The sequence below is a fragment of the Anolis carolinensis genome, chromosome 3 (assembly GCF_035594765.1).
Source record: "Anolis carolinensis isolate JA03-04 chromosome 3, rAnoCar3.1.pri, whole genome shotgun sequence".
NCBI lineage: Eukaryota > Metazoa > Chordata > Lepidosauria > Squamata > Dactyloidae > Anolis > Anolis carolinensis.
Genome location: NC_085843.1, coordinates 184,418,055 through 184,438,702, shown reverse-complemented (window position 1 = coordinate 184,438,702; position 20,648 = coordinate 184,418,055). Strand labels below are relative to the sequence as shown.

The 20,648-nt window shown below is 41.2% G+C and overlaps 1 protein-coding gene across 5 annotated transcripts in view; it reads left to right on the top strand.

The window, feature by feature from the left end:
• adk (adenosine kinase) overlaps nt 1–20,648 on the top strand; it is a 193,751-nt gene that overhangs the window by 88,355 nt on the left and 84,748 nt on the right. For all 5 annotated transcript variants that reach the window (XM_062977450.1, XM_008114276.3, XM_062977449.1 and 2 more), the window contains one exon: nt 3,324–3,432. In XM_062977450.1, the coding sequence (XP_062833520.1) occupies nt 3,324–3,432 (109 nt within the window). The remainder of the gene's footprint in view (nt 1–3,323; nt 3,433–20,648) is intronic.

Below are 20,648 nucleotides of genomic sequence, written 5' to 3'. Positions count from 1 at the left end.
CTCCTTGCTAGCAGTGGGTTTTGAGACAGCATGGTGTAGTGTGGTGGTTTGAGAGTTGGACTATGATTGTGGCTTAATTCTCCACTCAGCCATGGAAACCCACGGGGTGATCTTGGGAAAGTCTCTCTCCACCAATGTAACAAAGTTTCAGCCACAAAAACAAAGTTTCTGAAGTAGAACAATGACTTTTGAAGTAACGACAACTCAATGAACCAGGAAATAACACTTTCAAACCAGGAAGAGATTTTTGTTACTATTAAAAATGTTTTTTTATTAAAATTTTGAAAATTCACCAAAAATCTGAGGATAAGTCAAACATTCTTAGATTTGGTGAGCCAATAGTGTTCTACCACTGTAGCAAGTTTCATTAGGATAGCTCAAAAAATGAGGGAGAGAGAAGCCTCTCAAGTTTCCCCATTGACAATAATGTTTCTTTCATGCGCATGCGCATCTGCCATTAACGAGGTACATGTGAAGATTCTGAAGTTTCGGAAAGGTTTGAACTTTTAGCCTTCAAAATTCAGAAATGACTTTAGAAATGAAGCATCAGCACCCCCTACTTTCGAAGAGAGTTTAGCACCATTTTTTTCCTGGATCGCACATGCCTAATATACAGCAAGAAACAAACCAACAAATGTAAAAAGAAATAAGGGGAATTGGGGGACAATTTATCCAGTTTCTGTAAAGGGGATCACTTTGTGTGTATTGAACGCTATAGATCAATCTGAATATCTCTTATTCTGGCCAAACTTTGTGATATAAACTTTCTAAATAAATAAAATATGCAATGAAACCTCAGTACTACAATAGATCTTTGATATCTGCTCCCTAAACACTTGGTCCTCTTCAGTCTTTTGAGTGGATAGGGAAAAAACAGTTCTCCTGGACAGTTCCCTACTTGAGTGCTCTGGTTTGAAACTGGCTGGAGAACTTTGAGGTTGAGCACTTATAGTTATTTTCAGAGAAGCACCCAGGGTTATTAAGCTTCAAAACACATTTGCTTTTCTCTTACCTGAATACCTTATTTTTTAATAATTAAGATAATCTTTCTCTCCCCTCACTCTCTTGCTTTTCTCAGTGCACTTTCTCTCTATCCATATATTCTTGTTTCTTATCTCAGTCTCACCCCCAACCTCCATCTCCATACTCCTAGTGCTCTTTCTTTTTCTCCTGAGTCTTTTGTTTTTCTTTCTTGGCATTCACTCTCCTTTTCTTTCAGCTCACTCACCTCCTCCTCCCCTTGCCAGGTAGTAGAACTTCTTTCTCTGTGTGTCTTTCAACTGTTTGAAACGTTTGGGGACTCTGCAGACAGAGGTTGCAGTTGTACCTACAAATTACTTTCCCCATAGCATACTTCTTATCCCATGTAGGGCTGCCTTTAGGCCCTCTGGAGAACTTCAATATGCCATGTCTGATTGTCGCTTTCTCTGTACTGCTTAGAATAGTCTATCATTTAGTTACTAGAAATAGTACTGTAATATCCAGGCAGATTGGAACTACTTGAAATGAATTCATTCAATTAAAAGCAAAAACTCTTGAGATGCATATTGTTAGTATGACACAAACAAATACTCCCCTTCTTTAATGTAGAAGGTGCAGACAGGACAATGCTTCTTGGAGAAGGAAGATAAAACATGTATCTTTTTTCCCCATGAAAGTTCACTGAGTAGTACAGGAAAGGAAAACATTTCACTATACATTTCACTATACTTTCCCTCCATGTGTCTTCTGCTAGGCTGTTTGAGGGTGGAACAACAAATTTCTTCTACTTTCTTCCCCAACCCTCAAATGACAATTCACTATTTCATATACAAAGCAAACAAGCCATTATTTGAGATTGATAGTTTTTATTTATTAATTTTTGTACCTTAACATAGCTGTAGAAGAGGTATGATATTGAGCAACGTTTCTCAACCTGGGGGTTGGTACTCCTGGGGGGGTCACGAGGGGGTGTCAGAGGGGTCACCAAAGACCATCAGAAGAAAAGGCCCACATCCATCAGTTGGGTGCACATTGCTCTGTCGATGTAGGTGAACTATAATTCCCACCTCTGAGGTCAGTCTCCTTGAAATTCCACCAGTATTCAAAGTTTGGCATGTTGGGTATGTGTGGAAAGTTTACTAGTTCTATCACCAGTTTGGTACAGAGTATTCCCTTAATGTTGGTGAACTACAACTCCTAGAATTCAAAAACAGTCCCCCCCCCCCCCCGCAACCCCACCAGTATTGAATGTTTGCCATGCAGGTAGTGTGCCAAATTTGGTGCAGATCCACTGTGGGCTGGGTTCAGAGTGCTCCTTGATTGTATGTTAACTATAAATCCCAGCAACTACAACTCCGAAATGACAAAATCAATCCCCCTAACCCCACCAGTATTCAAATTGGGGCATATCAGATATTTGTGCTAAATTTGGTCCAGTGAATTAAAAGACATCCTGCATATCAGATATTTACATTACGATTCTTAATAGTAGCAAAATTACAGTTATGAATTAGCAACGAAAATAATTTTATGTTTGGGGGTCACCACAACATGAGGAACTGTATTAAGGGGTCGCGACATTAGGAAGGTCGAAAACCACTGGTATAGAGTACTGGACTACAACATTGGAAGATCAGAATTTGAATTCTGCAACACTCCCTCATTTTCAAAGGAAAGCAGTGAACAAATCCTGCCAAGAAAACCTCATGATGGCTTCACCTTAGGTTCACCATAAGTGAGGAATGACTTCGGCACACAAGAACACAAAAATATGTGGTAGACACCATTTCCTTATTTTTCTATATTCGTACTTTGCTACCATCATGATAGGTACTTAGCAACCTCAATTGACTGTTGGAGTGAATACAAAATATTGGAAAGAATGCGGCCCTCTTGCTTCCCAAAGAATACCAACTTAGTAATACCTTAAAGGCATCTGATCGCATCTGATCTTGGAAGCTAAGCAGGCTCCATTTTGGTTACTACTTGGATAGAAATTCATCAACAAACACCAGGTGTAACTTTCAGAGAAAGGAACTGGCAAGCCACTTCTGCGTATGCCCTGCCCAAGAAAACCCCATGAATGTTACGGGATTGCCATAGGTCTACAGGTAATTTGAAAGCACATATACACACACAGTAGTTGTATGGATTGCCTGGAGATAGTTTTGAGATTGGGCCTGAATGTGCCAGTGCAGTGCAGCGCAAGATCAACATATAGAGTACTGAAATTTGCATTCTGATGTTCAAGAGATTTTAGGATTAATAATTTAAGATTGTTAGAAAGCTCACATTTGCTCCAAGAGATTGTATGACAACATTTACTCCATTTTTCGTTTTAGATCTCTCGTTGCTAACCTAGCTGCTGCTAATTGTTATAAAAAGGAAAAACATCTTGATGTGGAGAAGAACTGGAAATTGGTGGAACGGGCTAACGTTTATTACATTGCAGTAAGTTTGATCATCCTTGTAAAATATTCATTTTTATTCAGTATTCAATATACAAATCAGATCAGGTGGAAAACAAATCTTGGGAAAGATTGGGGAAAGATTCAGACTTCTGTTGTTCTACACCTCAATTAGTTTACATGAATACTAAGGTATTATTAAAGTGGAACACAATACACCTTTTGAGTTTTCTATCAATCATATTTACATTTGATGTTTTTAGTCAAGTTGTTGATATGAAGGATGTGCAGATTGTAGAGAACTCACTATTAACATAATTATCCACTACAAACGGTTACTTGAGACACTCTTAATTGCTGAATAATGTGTAATAGTTTGAAATACTTCATTGAATTGAAAGGTGGTATGATGGCCATGATGATAAAACCTTGCTCATGGCAGCACAGCTGAAGAAGATAATTGATTATGGGAACATTTGCTGCTTTTTCAAGAAATAGAAAAACCAGATACACATATTTGTATCTGGAGATTTTTAAAGTATGGGATTTGTTTTTTTCTTGCTGTGATACTGTTAAAGCTAATCACGATTAGATTTTCAAGAAATGGGCTATGATAGGTTAAAATATACAATGTGTGTATAATGTATGAGCTCTGTATCGTAGCTGCTGCCACAGTGTTACCTGAGCTCTCTGGGAACAACTACAGAGATGTATAAAAGTGATTATCCAGGAGGAACAAATTCATTTTGTAGAGTTGCTGTTTCTTGTGCATGGCCAGAGTCACCCTGTCAAGTAAATGTCATACAAAGATCTTACAAATTGAAAGCCTTCAACTTTCTCTACCACATCATTCAAATATCTGCTTTTCATTTCATGATAAGTATATATTGGTTTGTTCTAAATGAGACACTTGAACTAATATGGACAGCTTACTTTGTATTGTAGCAATTTCCAAACAGGTAACCAACCATGGTAGTCTGTATCAATACAAACATTCTAAAAGGAAACTTATGTCAGGACCCTGGCTGCAGAGCACCAATAACCATGCGCAGAGACCAGAATCTATCTAATATCTTTATTAAGAAAATATATAAGTCAGTAAAAACAAGTGTAGAATATAGTTCAGAAGTAGACCTTTCAGGAAAGGTCAAATATAGTCCAGGAAAATAATGTCCAATATGTGATATTAAAGTCCAAAGTTATAATCCAATAACCGAAACACACACTTTGCCAAGCAAAGTGTGGGGAGAAGACAAGGTCCTTAAGTCCATAGAAACTTGGCAAATAGGCTGGAAGCAAACTTGATACTTGGCTAGAACAAGACTCGAAACAAGGCAACAAGAGCAAAAACAAGGTCCGTGATTAAACGCGGGACAAGGCTAGGCTGGAAACTTGATCCGGGAAACAGGGAACTGGAGTACGAAGTCTACACACGATCTCACTCCTCCAGCTGACGAATTGACTCCGCAAGGATTTCTATGCGGGCAAACACCTATATAGGATCTTGTTTTCCCGCCAAGGAACACTTTCCCTGGGGAACAAGAAACGAAACCCATACTGTGTCCAGATGCATGACTCCTTAAAGTTTCCCAAGGGAAACAGACTTAATCAGCTAATTGTCTGGCAGCTATCCTGGCGCTCCTGCGAGTCGCCTCCCGAGCGCTTCTATCTTGATTATAATAATCCCGGCGAGAAAATGGGGGAGATTTCTGCTCAAGGCTTGTTTGGCTGACTTCTTGTGGCCAAACATCTTGCAGGTGCAAGGGCTCCAATTCTGGCTGAAACGGTGGAAAACCCAAGTTTTCCTCTTCATCTGCCACAATAGTACTAGGAATGGGACTACATGGCCCATGAGTCATCACAACTTATAACACTTTTTAAATTAACATATTTATTTTAGTTTGTTTTATAATGAATATCTTCAGACATATGGTACTTTGTGTGTATACCTGGGGAAGTGGACCGAAATTCATGAAAGGTCATGCTAAAATGGATCAATTTATCTTAAAGGTGCTAAAAGACTTATTTTTCCTCCTTTTTCTCCTAGAAATAGTTCTTTGAAAGGTTACCTGTGTACCCCACATTCCATTGCGCATTAAATATTAGATGGCCCACTGCTTCTGTCCATTCTGTCACTACAGTGGAGTTGGAACTAAGTAAGAATAGAAGAATAAAATGCAGAATGCAGAAAAAATGAAATGCAAAAATACAGAATGGGTGATACCTGGCTCCACAACAGTTTATGTGAAAAAGATCTTGGGAGTCTTTGGGGACAACAAGTTGAACATGAGCCAACAGTGTGATGCAGCAGCAAAAATAGCCAATGGGATTTTGGGCTGCATCAAAAGGAGTATAGTGACTAGATCTAGGGAAGTAATGGTGCCTCCCTATTCTGCTTTGGTTAGACCTCACCTGGAATACTGTGTCCAATTCTGGGCACCACAGTTGAATAGAGATATTGAGAATCTGGAGGGTGTCCAGAGAAGAACAATTAAAACTATCAAAGGTCTGAAGGCCATGCCCTATGAGGAGCGTCTTAAAGAACTGAAGAGAAGGTGGAGAGTAGACATGATAGCCATGTATAAATATGTGAAAGGAATATAAGGAAGAGGGAGCAGGCTTGTTTTCTGCTGCCCTGGAGACTAGGACACTGAACAATGGGTTCAAATTACAGGAAAGGAGATTCCACCTGAACATTAGGAAGAACTTCCTGACTGTACAACAGTACAGTGGAACTTTGTCTCAGAGTGTGGTGGAAGCTCATTCCTTGAAAGCTTTTGAACAAAGACTGGATGGTCATCTGTCAGTAATACTTTGTGCTTTTCCTACATGGCAGGGGGTTGGACTAGGTGGGTAATGTGGTCTCTTCCAACTGTATTATTCTATGATTCTATAAGTCTGTGTTTTTTAAGGAAATTTAGCAATGGGGAGATAAGCACCTTATCAGGATTTTGGGAAAGAAGACAACAGTGAATACTTTTCCACACTCTAGCCTTGGGTATAACAGTGATTAGTAAGTTTTATCCAAATGTCTTTCCCTGCTATATTCAACAGAATATATAAATTCTGTTGGTTTCAATCAGGAGTGGGTATTATGTGACTTTCCAGACTTGTTGAACTATAGCTCCCAATTTATGCTGGTTGTGTTGACTGGAATTTCAGTTTCAACAAACATTGGGGGATGGACAAATTCTATCCCTGATTTAAAACAAAGAACTGGTCTACATTTGGGGAAATGAGGGTTGTCCCCTTTACCACGGACCCTCACAAGAGTTTAGCATGGTTTGACCTAGCCAGTGGGGCTTTCAAAAGGTAGAAAACAATAAAGGAGCAAATAATAAACATAGTATGGACAACACAGAAGCAATAGCACAACAAATCCTAGAACCCCTTTTTGAAATGGCCGTTTTAAGTGTCTGCTTAAATGCAGCCAGTGTAGGTCACCATACAGCATCTCTAGGTGGTTATGTCATAATCTGGCAGTAACAATTGAAAGGGACTTCTCTCATTTCCACCAAATAAAGATCTGTCAGCCAGTGACAAGACCATTAGAGGAAACTGGGAAACTGATTATGACACCTGAACAGGTTGCGGAGGAAGGGAACTCCTGCAATATCACAGCCAAGGTCTTGGAAAATTTGGTAAAAGCAAAAAAGATAGCACCCTGAACTGAAACAAGGTAATTACAGGTCACCAGAAATTATATTAATGGATCCTTCAGGAGACAGCCTGATGGCATTTCGGAGGACAGCCTGGAGCTTCTTTCCAGGGAAGAGATTCTTGCTTTGCTTCTTAGACTTTACTTTAAAATATTTTAATGACAAAAATTGATACTCTACGTAAAACAAATTGCTAACTGAAGTGTATATTGGGCTTTATTTAAACTATGAATTTAATGTGGGCAGAATTCTGTTGGCACAATAGGGCTTTTCAGTCTCTCTTTCCTGTTTTAGCTTGCTGCGCCCTGAAGACTACTGGGTGTTAGTAGGTAACATGGAAATTTCAATGAGCTTGAAATTGGGTGGGGACCCTTTGGTTGAGGCACTTCTGATGCCACTGGAAAGGGCTGAGAAAAGTGATGTGAGTTCCATGGAGAGGAGGGAGCAGAAAAGCTCTGTTGGAGCTCAGCCAAGTAATCATCACATCTTGAAAACGAGAGATTTGACACAACCCACTTGGAAAATGTTATTGCTACCTTTCCCCAGTATTCAGCATCAAAGGAAAATCTTACTTTTAAATCTTCACTGTTCAAGAGCATTTGTAGAATTAAAGATAAATTATCGGATGCGTTTTCTTCAACCTCTGTAAGATCCCTTTTCCTCACTGTATGGACATTGGTGCTCTCATCCTGTGCTTTCGGAGAAGAATGCATTATTAGAGCACTTACAGAGCCCAGCAATAACAGCAGTGCCATTTTCCACAAAGAAAATGTTGAACAAGAGCCAAATGTTTGGTGGCAGAGTCTGTTGCTAGGAAATCAAGGTCCTGAGGCGATTAATGACAAAGCAAGCAATAACAAGAAGGCAGAGTTACAGATTTAAAAGAGGGAAAAAGTGGTTGGTTTTATAATTACCCAAAGAAATCTGTACTCATTAAATAGACTGTTTTTATGATTGACTTTAATTGGAGGTTAGTGCAGATATTTAGCTCCTTTCCCACCCCTTTAAACACATCCATGCACATAATCCGCAGAACTGCAAGCTTGTTTTTCTAAGGATTGCAAAGAACTTGCCCTGTAATTTGATCCCTAGTGACAGATGCATTTTCTATGCTGCCATTTTGAATTAACCTATTGTGCAACAATTTTCCTCAGCTCTGTTGAATAAAACATCAAGACTTATTACCTAAGATGGATTTGATAGAGTAAAAGAATGCACTTTAAGATGAAGAACACTGTTTGCAAAGAGTTCGGTACTTTGAACTCTGGTGACAAGCCCTGGTAATTTGTGAAATGCTTAAAAATGAGGGGTGGAGAATAGTAGTTGTGAATATTGAGAGTAGATTTTTTTTACCTTTCTGTTGAGAAACTGCCCTACAAGTAGGAAAATGTCCTACACATATGCTTCTAAAATGTTTTAGATTCTAAAGCCCGGTTATTAATATTATTTTGAGTTATTCAGATTCCTTCTCTTCATATTAGCAGTGATAATTATGATCTTGCATCAGCTAATCTTCAGAACACATGACCATACAGATAATGTCTTTGGAATTAAAAATGATTTTAGTGCTCCATGATGAGTTAGAAATACAGTGGGGGGTTGCATTTTTTCCCTTCTCTGTCCCCTCCCTGCTTCATTAAATTACCCATTTTTATTGCTACACATTATGTGTTTCTACACCTTATTAGTGGCAGCAAGAAAGACATGACAACCCATGTAGAATTATTACGAGTGACACTATGGGAAAAAGAAGACATAGCAGAAATCTCCAGATGTTTAATAAAATACGGAAACAACCGAGTCTCTGCAAATTCTGCCCAACCATACTGGCATGTTGCTAATCAGATGCCAGTGCCAAGCTGTCTGCTTTGTTAAATACCCAGATTCCCTGAGGCAGGAAGACAGCTGCTATAACTACTATGAAATTTGGTAGCTCAATCTATTTTTGCTACCCTTGGGCTATTGAACTACAGTTAATTTAGACCATCCAATATATACACTTCGGGGATTTTTTTCCAAAGCATTTGTAATTAAAATGATAAAACATCATAATTACTATGAAGTTGGTTATGTACAATTTTGCATTTGACAGATACCTACCGAGACGAACACAGCAGGTAGTCTTTATTGGCAAAGGGATTCTGAACCCATCATCCCTTTCTCTTAAGTTTCATTGTTTTACATTCACGTGTGCACACAAACACAGTCGTTGCACACATGTGAAGAAGGTAACGAGTATTTATTTATTTACTCTATACCTCGCCTTTCTCTACCCCGAAGGGGACTAAAGGCGCCTTACATATGGCAATTATTCAGTGCCTTAAACATATACAAAACATAAGCATGAAATAAATTGAATTATAATTAATATATATTAAACATTTAAAAACATTACATTCAATATTAAAATCATGCCATCCAGAAATTGTAGTCTAAGGCCGTTCCGTAGTCATTGCACATATTCTTAATCTATTATTGCACTGTGCTATTCTCCGAAAGCCTGATCCCAGAGCCAGGTTTTTACTTTCCTTCTGAAGGCTAGGAGGGAGGGGGTTAATCTAATGTCGCTAGGGAGGGAGCTCCACAGCTGAGGAGCTACCACCAACAAGGCCCTGTCTCTCGTCCCCACCAGTCGCGCTTGCAAAGCAGGTCTGACCAAGAGCAGGGCTCCCCAGACAATCTTAATCTCTGAGGTGGTTCATACATTTGGACAGGTAAGCTAGGCTGGAACCATGTAGGGCTTTGTAAGCTATCGCCAGCACTTCGAATTATGCTCAGAAGCAGACTGGCAGCTAGTGAAACTGACGCAACACAGGAGTTGTGTGCTCCCTGTACATTGCTCTGTTGAGCAACCTGGCTGCTGCCCGTTGGACCAATTGAGGCTTCCGAACAGTTTTCAAAGGCAATCCCACATAGAGCGTGTTGCAGTAATCTATACGGGATATAACAAGACTGCTGAGTAGGTTTATTTTATTAGGAAGGTACTGAAATTCAGAACTGTTGGGTCACTAACTGTTTTACCCAGTAACCTGTTTTTATAACAATACATGGAGCCATGGTGGTGCAATGTGTTAAACACTTGTGCCAGCTGAACAGCTGACTTGAAGACCTGAAGGTCGGTAGTTCGAATCCATGAGACGGGGTAAGCTCCTGTCTGTCAGCCCCAGCTTCCCATGCAGGAACACAAAAGAAGCCTCCTCTAGGATGGTAACACATCGGCCGTCTGTATCTCTGGCCAATTCTCTCACACGAGAAGCGACTTGACACAATAAAAAAATAAGACATTGAATGACTGAAATCATATCATCATCATCATCATAGGCTATCACTTGTGGCCGAGTATAATTGCCTTCCAAGTGTAGGGTCTTAGTGGTGGATCCATAGGTGATTGTTGAAACCTATTCTTGATCTGCATGTTCTCTCACAGTGAGAAAATTGGTTTCTAGATGAAAGGCGATCCTGACAAGGGTTGCCATAACATTCCTTCCTCTTTCTATGCTTCTTCCTTTTGCCCTCCATTTGTGCCTCTTCGAATTCCACAGTACTGTTAGTAATATCTGTTAGAAACTATATCACAAGGCAAAGGAAACTTCATTGCATAAATCCATGTTGATATAGATTTTGATTACAAATTCTGTAGTAGAGTACTATAAGGATGCATTTCTTGTTTTCATGGGTAACACAGCTTGTGTAGCACAAAAAAACCCTTACATTTTGTATGTTTTAACATACTATTTGAATGTAAATGTTTTAAAAAGTATGTTATAGAGGGGACTTGGGTCTTTGAAGGTTGCCCTTCTATTTGTCAAGTTTGATTACATAATAAATGTATGAAAACAGAAGAGTTTTCTAGGATTCTATAGCTGGAATGTAATGCTCTTTGTATAAGGCTGGAATTAAACACAGCACGGAGACTTCAGTTGATTAAAACAATGGGCTAGGAATACACTTGCAAAGTTTAGGTGGTCCCATCATAGCTCAAAAATGTTGCGTTAGTTTCATTTTTGGAGAATCTCAGCACAGTTGATCCCGGATTCTGTAAAAAACAAAACAAAAAAACAAATGGCTATAATTGAGCTATAAATATCAGATTTAAAACCAAGATTCTGACAACCAGACGGATTGATAACTGGCAAATAGAAGGAGAAAACGTGGAGGCAGTGATAGACTTTATATTTCTAGGCGCAAAGATCACTGCAGATACAGACTGCAGCCAGGAAATCAGAAGACGTTTACTTCTTGGGAGGAGAGCAATGGCCAACCTTGACAAAATAGTGAAGAGCAGAGACATCACACTGGCAACGAAGGTCCGCATAGTCAAAGCAATGGTATTCCCCATAGTAACCTATGGATGCGAGAGCTGGACCATAAGGAAGGCTGAGCGAAGGAAGTTAGATGCTTTTGAACCCTGGTGCTGGAGGAAAATCCTGAGAGTCCCTTGGACCGCAAGAAGATCAAACGAGTCCATAGTCCAGGAAATAATGCCTGGTTGCTCATTGGAGGGAAGGATATTAGAGGTAAAGATTAAGTATTTTAGCCACATCATGAGAAGACAGGAAAGCTTGAAAAAGATCATGATGCTGGGGAAAATGGAAGGAAAAAGGAAGAGAGGCCGACCAAGATGGATGGGTGGTATCCTTGAAGTGACTGGCTTGACCTTGAAGGAACTGGGGGCGGGACAGCCGACAGGAAGCTCTGGCGTGGACTGGTCTATGAGGTCACGAAGATTCAGAAGCGACTGAACGAATGAGCAACAACACAAATATCAGCACCAATTGCCAAGGAATCTGTTGCTGCAAAATCTTGCCTTCCAATAAACTGTAATCAATAGATTTGTACATTCATTTTTTAATTTAAAAAAGGGTAAGTCCCTAGAATTTCTGGAATGTGAGAACAAAACAAATTGGGTCATCATCACTCTTCCAATTGGTATGTGGGAAACAAGCCTAATGTGACTTTTTAGTGCTCCTTAATCAATGAATAAAGTCTGAACATTGATGACACATTGGGGGGCTTCTAAATAGGACTCCCCTTCCTATTGGGGGTGATAGGGAAACTTTCCTTCTGGAAAATGAGAACTCTGCCTTCCATTTCCACTTTGCCAAACTCTGCCTTCCATTTCCACTTTAATTTAGTGGCAACTCTAACAGGTACTTTGGTTTTGCTGAAGTTACGGGATGTCTTTTAGACATCACTGCATTTCCTCCTTTTTGTTGTTGATTATTATTTGTCTACTTTATTTGGCATACCCATGCTTGTGGAGCTACAATATGACTCACGGTACTTTTAATTGGAGATCTGGATCCCCCTGTAGTTTGCTGAGAGTACATTATCTTTTATGTCATCAAATATCTTCTCCCTTTAAAGCCCTTCTTTTTATGATTCTAAGTTTACACACTATCAGTATGGGGATACAATTTTGACAGAAGCTTTTCCTGTATTCTTTCTTGGCACCACTTATTAAATTTTGCTCTTTCACATATGATCCTCCAGTTATGGTTTTCAAAGCTTATTTCCTTTTCTTGGGATCTATTTGGTCTTGAGCAATGAGAGGTAGACTGCAGGGTCCCTGTTATGAAAATGAGAACCTTCAGTTAGGGTTCTTACACTTTCTGTATCATACAATCAGAGTTGGAAGATACCACAGGGGCCATCCAGTCCAACACACTTCTATGCAGGAACACACAATTAAAGTACACTTAACAGATGGCCACCCAGCAACTGTTTGAAAACCTTCAGAGAAGGAGACTCCATCATGATCTGAGACAGCATATTCCACTGTCCATGAGCTCTAACAGGACGTTCTTCCGAATGTTTAGGTAGAATCTCTTTGCGCAGCTTGAATCCATTTCTCTATGTCGTAGTCTCTAGGTTCTAGAGAAGGGGTTCTGAAACCTTTTCAGCCACAGAGCCCCTTTTGAAGCAAAAAATACTTGTGGAGCCCAAAGAAATGTGTATATGTTACATTATACATTATATATTATGTTCATGCATGGACAAACTTTGTGATGAACATAGGTATATCAGTATTTCAGTGGAAGATCTAGGAGCCATCCAATTCAACTCCCTTCTGCCATGCAGGAAAAGCACAATCAAAGCAACCCCAACAGATGGCCATTCAACCATTATAATAATAATAGTATTAGGAGCAACCCTAGGGGCCATCCAGTTCAACTCCCTTCTGCTATGCAGGAAAAGTACAATCAAAGCACCCTCAACAAATGGTCATCCAACCATTGTAATAATAATAGTAATAGGAGCAACCCCAGGGACCATCCAGTCCAAGCCCCTTCTGCCATGCAGGAAAAGCACAGTCAAAGCACCCCCAACAGATGGCCACCAAGCCTTTGTAATAATAATAATAACAACATCAACAATAGTAATAGCAAAACCCCCAGGGGCCAGCCAGTTCAACTGGAAAAGCACAATTAAAACACCCCCTGAGCGGTGGGAGGGAAATAGGGTTTTGGAAGCAAGTAAGGCGAGGGGGAAAGGCTTTTGGCAGTGAGGGAGGCGGGGAGAGAAGCAGGAAAGAGGAGGAAAAGCTTATAGGGGGAGGAGGAGGAAGGAACCTCGGAGCTCCTCAGTATGCGTAGTGGAGCCCCAAGGGCTCCGCAGAGAACACTTTGAGAACCATTGCTCTAGAGCAACAGAAGACAAACTTGCTCCCTCCTCAATATGATATCCTTTCAAATATTTAAACATGGTTTAATGCACACCCCAGCTTCTGCCAACCTAGCAGTTCAAAAACATGCAAATGTGCGTAGATCAATAGGTACCACTCCGGCGGGAAGGTAATGGTGCTCCATGCAGTCAAGCCGGCCACATGACCTTGGAGGTGTCTACGGACAACGCCGGTTCTTCGGCTTAGAAGTGGAGATAAGCACCAGCCCCCAGAATCGGACATGACTGCACTTAATGTCAGGGGAAAATCTTTATCTTCACCTATTCAATAAGAACCAACCTGTTTTTGTCACAGGAGACAAATAGTATTTATTTACAATGCACTTTCAGGACACTTGAGGGATAATTTGAGAAAGGCAGACAGGTAACTTGAAGGTACACAAACACAGATAGAAACATTTCTACAAATGGTGTGAAGTTAACTAATATATCCGTACAGACCTCTCTTTGCGTATTGTCTTCTAGCAAGCCATATACTTTGAAATATGAACTGGTTTTAAAAATGTAATTATGAAATTATTTCTTTTGCTACTTGTTATGGACTTTCTTCCCCTCTTGGTGCTGCAGATCTACTCCTCTAGATAAGGTTTTTAAGGAAAACGAGGCTCTTCAGGAGGGAGAGCTGAAAATTAATTCTGCTAGAAGCACTTCATTGAAGTTTGGCCTGTATTTGTCATTCTTTCACCTAAGCTGTACTTTGTTTTTAATTTGATGTGAGATGCCTTGGGTCTCGTACTGAGAGAAAGGCAGGATATTAGTATTAATAAAATAAGAAGGAACTGAACTGATAGCTTGAGATGCATGTGCATGTACTGTTATTACCCAAACAAAACTACACATATAATCAAGAGTATATTTGTTTGACCAGATCCATATAATAAGAAGTCAAAAGGACTATAAACCTGATAATCAGCTCCAGACAAGAGGAGTAGGTGAACATTAGCTTGCTTTGTTTTAAAGCTTGCTGGTAGAAAACGTGTCTGTATTAGCCAAAATATGAAGTCTTCAAAAGTAAATGTTTACTTGAAGGGATTATGTAGGAAATTTATGGCAAATGCCCAGTGCACCCAAAATCCCCATGTTCAACAAAACCAGACTTACCCTGGGTACTCTAGAGCACAATGCCTTTTAAATAAGTGATGCTTGACAGCTTTTCAAGGCAGCAGTATTTTTCTTCAAAACAAGGAATGCTATACTGCTCTCTCTTTCTCCTGTCTTATCTTTTAAGGCCAGGAAGCACTTTAAATTTACAGCCAGCTTTGGAAAGCATAAAGCAAGTTCAGCCCAGAAGTCTTTCTTGTTGGGCTATTAATCTACTTCTGTGAAAGTAGAGCAGCAAACCATTGCTCCAAAGTTATCACGATAAGGAAGCTTAGTTTGGACATCACAGTATTTATCAGCCTATCTAGTGGAAGACTTTACCTTTTTAGTAATATATTAATGTGTTACAACATCTCTGTAGTTTGTAAGCCAAAGAACAAGGCTTAGTTCAGGATCTATAACAGCATAGTCACATTTGTCTTTGTCAAGAATACATTGTAGTGAGCAGCCTAGTTACTCATACCAATCATTTGGGTGGTGATGTATATAGTATTTAATTATGTCGTTCAAAACTGCATTGAACTATTTTGTCAGCTGGATATTAAAGTGCTGTTTTTAAGTAAACAGTTGCTGTTCTTAACATTTTCTTTACCATGGACCACCTTTTAATATATTTTGTTGCCATGGACCACTAAGGGCCCTTCCACACAGCCATATAACCCAGAATATCAAAGCAGAGAATCCCACGATATCTGCTTTGAACTGGGATGTCCGAGTCCACACTGCCATATATTCCATTTCAAAGCAGATAATGTGGGATTTTATTCAGCTGTGTGGAAGTGTACTACATTTTTTGGATTTAATTCCAAAGTGCTTCAAATATTTGTTTAAAGGTGTTCATTTGGAGAGTAAGGATAAATAGATAAATATACACACTTCTGTTATAATCGTGGAAACTAAGCCTGGTCTGCCCTCGTGAGTACTTGGATGGGAGATCTATAAACCTTTTCAGAAGTAAAAAATGCTGGCAACTTCACTGGATGTTTTATGAGAAAGATACTACAGGATTCAAATATTCTATTAAAACAACTGATAGGCAGTGAAGGGAACATGAAAGTTTGGAAATAGGTTTGAAAAAGAAGCAAATGTGTAATGAAACCAGGGATGATTATTCAGAACATTTATGACCCTTACACAATTCAGTAGTAAATGAAAAGGAGGTAAATTATGCTGAGCCTTTGAAAAATGTACACGTGATACCTTTGATCATACATATTTATTGAGCCAGTGAAAGAAATTCCTATCAGTATAAAGTTGATAAATCTTTGTGAGAAGGACTTTACTCTTTCTCTTCTTTTTCTCCACAATTTTACTGCCACCTGTAAGAGATTTTAAGATTAGCCATTTAAATATCCTGCACATGTTATCTTCCTCCATAAATCAGGCTCCTCACTTGCCCTCAAGATACTCTCTTGGGTAGGTTCCCCATGAGTATGAGTCAAAAGGGCCATCAGATCAACTCATCCCAGTTACTTAGGATTGGACAATTCGACCATCCACATGTCATTTTAGTTTAATCTCCACCATCTTTGGAAATCATGAGTTAGAACCCATTAATGTCTATTATCTCAAGGTCTCACCTGCACTAATAGCAGAAGGGAGAAGATAAAGAAATTTTCTATACCTAACACGTCAGGCTTTCAAAGAGAAATAACACTGGAATAATTTACCCATTTCCTTATTTAGAGGCTACCAAAGTGGCAACCACCTTGCTTAGATGGCATAACAGTCTATGCTGATATTGCATAGCTTTGAAGTCAGTCATATCACAATATGAGAACACTGTAACAGATCCTGATTGACAGTATGGACCATATTATGAACATATCTATCTCCCTCTCTCATAGGTTTTAGAGAAAAATGTGCTAACAGACCCTCTTGTCTATATATTTTACCATCTAAAATAAAAAATTAAATACAAATTAAGAAGCATGTTTACAAAGAACTTGTCTTCATTAACTGTCAAGGACAGAACGCCACAAGATTCAAAGTAACAGAGTTTATTAGATTACAGAACTCAAAAATGCCCGTAAAACACAAGGGCCAGGCAGTTTTTGCCTTTAGGAGCAAAAAGGGGCAAAAGTAAATGTTCAAAAGATAAACCGGATTAAACCGGAGTTTAATCCGAGTAAAAACAAACTGCTTGCGTCAGCCTGGGTATAAACGAAACGAAAGCCAAGGAACAAAAGATACAAAGAATGCAACTAATTGGCAGCAGATTCCTCTCTGCTGCCAACACTGTGCTTAGAGTAACTTGCGCCGCTCCCCCCCACACACAGCAGACAGGATCTCCAACACGAGTAAAACAGCCAAGGATTGTAGCAGTTGAGTAGACCAGTTCCGTTCCGTAGATCAAAGCCAGAAGCAGACGTTTGTAGTTTTTCCAAGTCCAAGAAGGGGGGAAGACAAGCCGTGGTCAGTTCAGTCCGAGTTCTCAAAGCAGGAGATGGCGTCCGTCAAGAAGACGACGGAGGGTCAAGCTAATAAGAGTAAGCACAGGTTTGCACAAACAAATGCCCACACAATCCCTCCCGCCGTCTGACCCTGGATTCCAATCAACTTACGTCACAGCACAGGAAAGCACACAAGTCTTCAGGGAAGCGTCCCACACACACACGGATCCCAAGCGTTTGCCCAGATTACCTTGCCCAACGCAATTTGCAATTGCTCCCAAGCCCCATTTTATGCCAGTTACAAATCTTCATCACTGTCAGCTGTCCTCCTTAACCCGGGCGTTTCCTCATCACTTTCCTCGTCAGAGCTGGAACACCTCTGACTACGCCCAACAGCATCTCCAGCTGTGGATCCCGTCCCATCCCTCCAGCTAAACCATGGGTCTAATCCTGAAGGTCCCCATTCATCTTCTGTCCCATCATGGCCAGTGGCACCCACTTCCTCCCTTACCCGAGTCCAATCCATCTCATCCTCCTCTGAGCTAACCAGCCCTTCCTCCATTCTCTCCGTAAACCCTTCGAAAGACTCCTCGTCAGATGGTGCTGCAAATATGTCTCGCAGTCTTTTTCTCTCTCGCTCCTCGAGAGTATCTGACTCTCGAGGAGTCTTACGCCCACGTCTGTCAGTAACAGAGCCATGAGGCTCAATCATAACACTATCCCCTCTCACAAAGGCCTCCTCCCCCGATGGCGGAGAAGTGGCAGTGATACCCTCCGCTATAGCACCACGACGACTAGAGGTATCAAGTTTCAACAGCGAACGATGAAAGACTGGATGGACCTTTAAACTAGACGGTAAACGCAAACGAAACGCAACAGAAGAAATCTTTTTAACTATAGGAAAGGGACCCAAATACCGAGGCGCAAACTTTCCCCCAGCCTGTTTAATATGTTTGGAAGATAACCACACCAAATCCCCTTCTTCCAACTCCTCCCCTGCCTGCCTGTGGCGGTCAGCCTGAGTCTTCTGCGTTGCCTTAGCTTCCAACAGTAAGCGACGGGCAACATCATGCAAAGCAGCCATTTCCGAAGAGCGGTACACAGGGTCCGAAGAGACCACATTGGTCGACGGCGCCACACCTCCCCGTGGGTGAAAACCATAAGTTAGCTCAAATGGCGTATGCTGACTAGACGTGTGCACCGCATTGTTGTAAGCAAATTCCGCCACCGGTAACCACTTTACCCAAGCCGTGGGTTGATCTAAACAAAAACAACGCAGATACTGCTCTAAGAGCCCATTAACCCGTTCCGACTGTCCATCCGTTTGCGGATGGAAAGCTGAAGACACGTTTAACTTAGTCCCCAAACACTCATGGAAATGTTTCCAAAAGCGTGACACAAATTGCGGAGCCCTATCTGAAATAATCACCTCGGGTGCTCCGTGCAAACGATAGATGTGCTTTGTAAATAGTAAGGCCAACGTAGGGGCCGCCGGAATGGTTGAACAAGGAATAAAATGAGCCAGTTTACTAAATAAATCCACCACCACCCAAATACAAGTATAACCCCCAGACTTAGGCAAATCTGAAATAAAATCCATGGAAATGATTTGCCATGGCCTCTCTGGAACAGGTAAAGACGATAACAACCCTCTAGGGCGCCCAACAGGCGTCTTACTCTGCTGACAAACGGCGCAGCTGTCACAAAAGCGCAGAATGTCTTGCCGCATCTTTGGCCACCAGTAGCTCCTGGTGATAAGCTGTACGGTCTTGAACCTGCCAAAGTGCCCAGCCATGGGTTCGTCATGGTGGGCTCTAATCACCTCCAACCTGAGGGTCCCTACTGGTACGTAAACCTGCCCCCTACGCACCAATACCCCGTCTTGATCCTGGAGATGCGGCAGTATGGTACGGTTACCTGCAGAGAGCAGCATCAGTTGCTCCTGAGTCCACACATCATCCTTCTGAGCCTCAAGGATCTGGTCATGTAACCCAAGCTCATTATCTACAACACACAGAGAGGCAGTAGGCAAGATGGTCTGACATACTACCTGCTCATTGGTCTTAAATTCCGGCTTGCGGGATAAAGCATCGGCCCGCAAGTTTGCCTTCCCCTCCACGAACTGCACCTTGAAGTTAAACCTGGAGAAAAACAAAGCCCAGCGGATTTGACGCTGGTTTAACTTCTTTGCTGTTTGCAAGTGCTCTAAGTTCTTGTGATCAGATCTGACCACGATCTGGTGCCGTGCCCCTTCAAGCCAGTGCCGCCACACCTCAAACGCCACCTTAATCGCCAACAACTCCTTCTCCCATATGGTATAGTTCTGCTCGAAGGGTGTTAGTTGCCGCGAGTAAAATCCACAGGGACGCAAGGTCCCTGAGGAATCCTTCTGAGACAATACAGCCCCCAACGCGTAGCTAGAAGCGTCCGCTTCTACCACGAACGGTCTGTCAACATCAGGATGGGTTAGTATGTTGTCCGATTGAAAACTAGACTTTAGTTGTAGAAACGCCTCGTGAGCTTCCCGCCCCCACACAAATGGCTGTTTCTTGCGCAGAAGCTGCGTCAAAGGTACCGTGAGCTTTGCAAAATTCGGAATAAACTCCCGGTAGTAATTAGCGAAACCCAAGAACCTTTGTACATCCTTCTTAGTCTTCAGCTCCTGCCATGAGTTGACGGCGTCAACCTTATGTGGGTCCATTTTAAGTTCCCTACCTGACACTACATGACCTAGGAACTCCACTTCAGGCACATGAAAGACGCACTTGGAAGCCTTGGCGAAAAGCCCATTAGCCCGCAGTCGGTGCAGAACCTGCTTGACATGTTGACGATGTTCTTTCTCGTCCTTAGAAAAAATCAAGATATCATCCAAATAAATCACTAAAAATTGATCAATTAGGTCCCTGAACACATCGTTCATGAACCTCTGGAATACCGCAGGAGCATTACAAAGCCCAAAAGGCATGACTCGGAACTCGTGGCATCCGAAACACGTGTTAAATGCCGTCTTCCATTCATCCCCTTCCCGTATACGGATTAAGTTATAGGCCCCCCGCAGGTCAAGCTTGGTAAAGACCTTAGCCCCTTGCACCCTTGATAACAGTTCCGAGATTAAAGGGAGCGGGTACCTATCCCGAATGGTGTATTTGTTTAGGATCCGATAGTCACAGACCAGCCTAAGTTCCCCAGTCTTTTTGGCTACAAAGAATACTGGTGCCGCAGTTGGAGAACTAGATGGGCGAATAAACCCCTTGGCTAAATTTTCATCTAGAAACTCCCGCAAAGCTTGCCTTTCCGGTACAGTCAAGGCATACAGCCTCCCTGCTGGCAGTTTCGCACCTTCTGCCAACTTGATGGCGCAATCATATGGCCTGTGCGGTGGTAATTTGTCCGCTTCTCTTTTACAAAATACATCCGAGAAC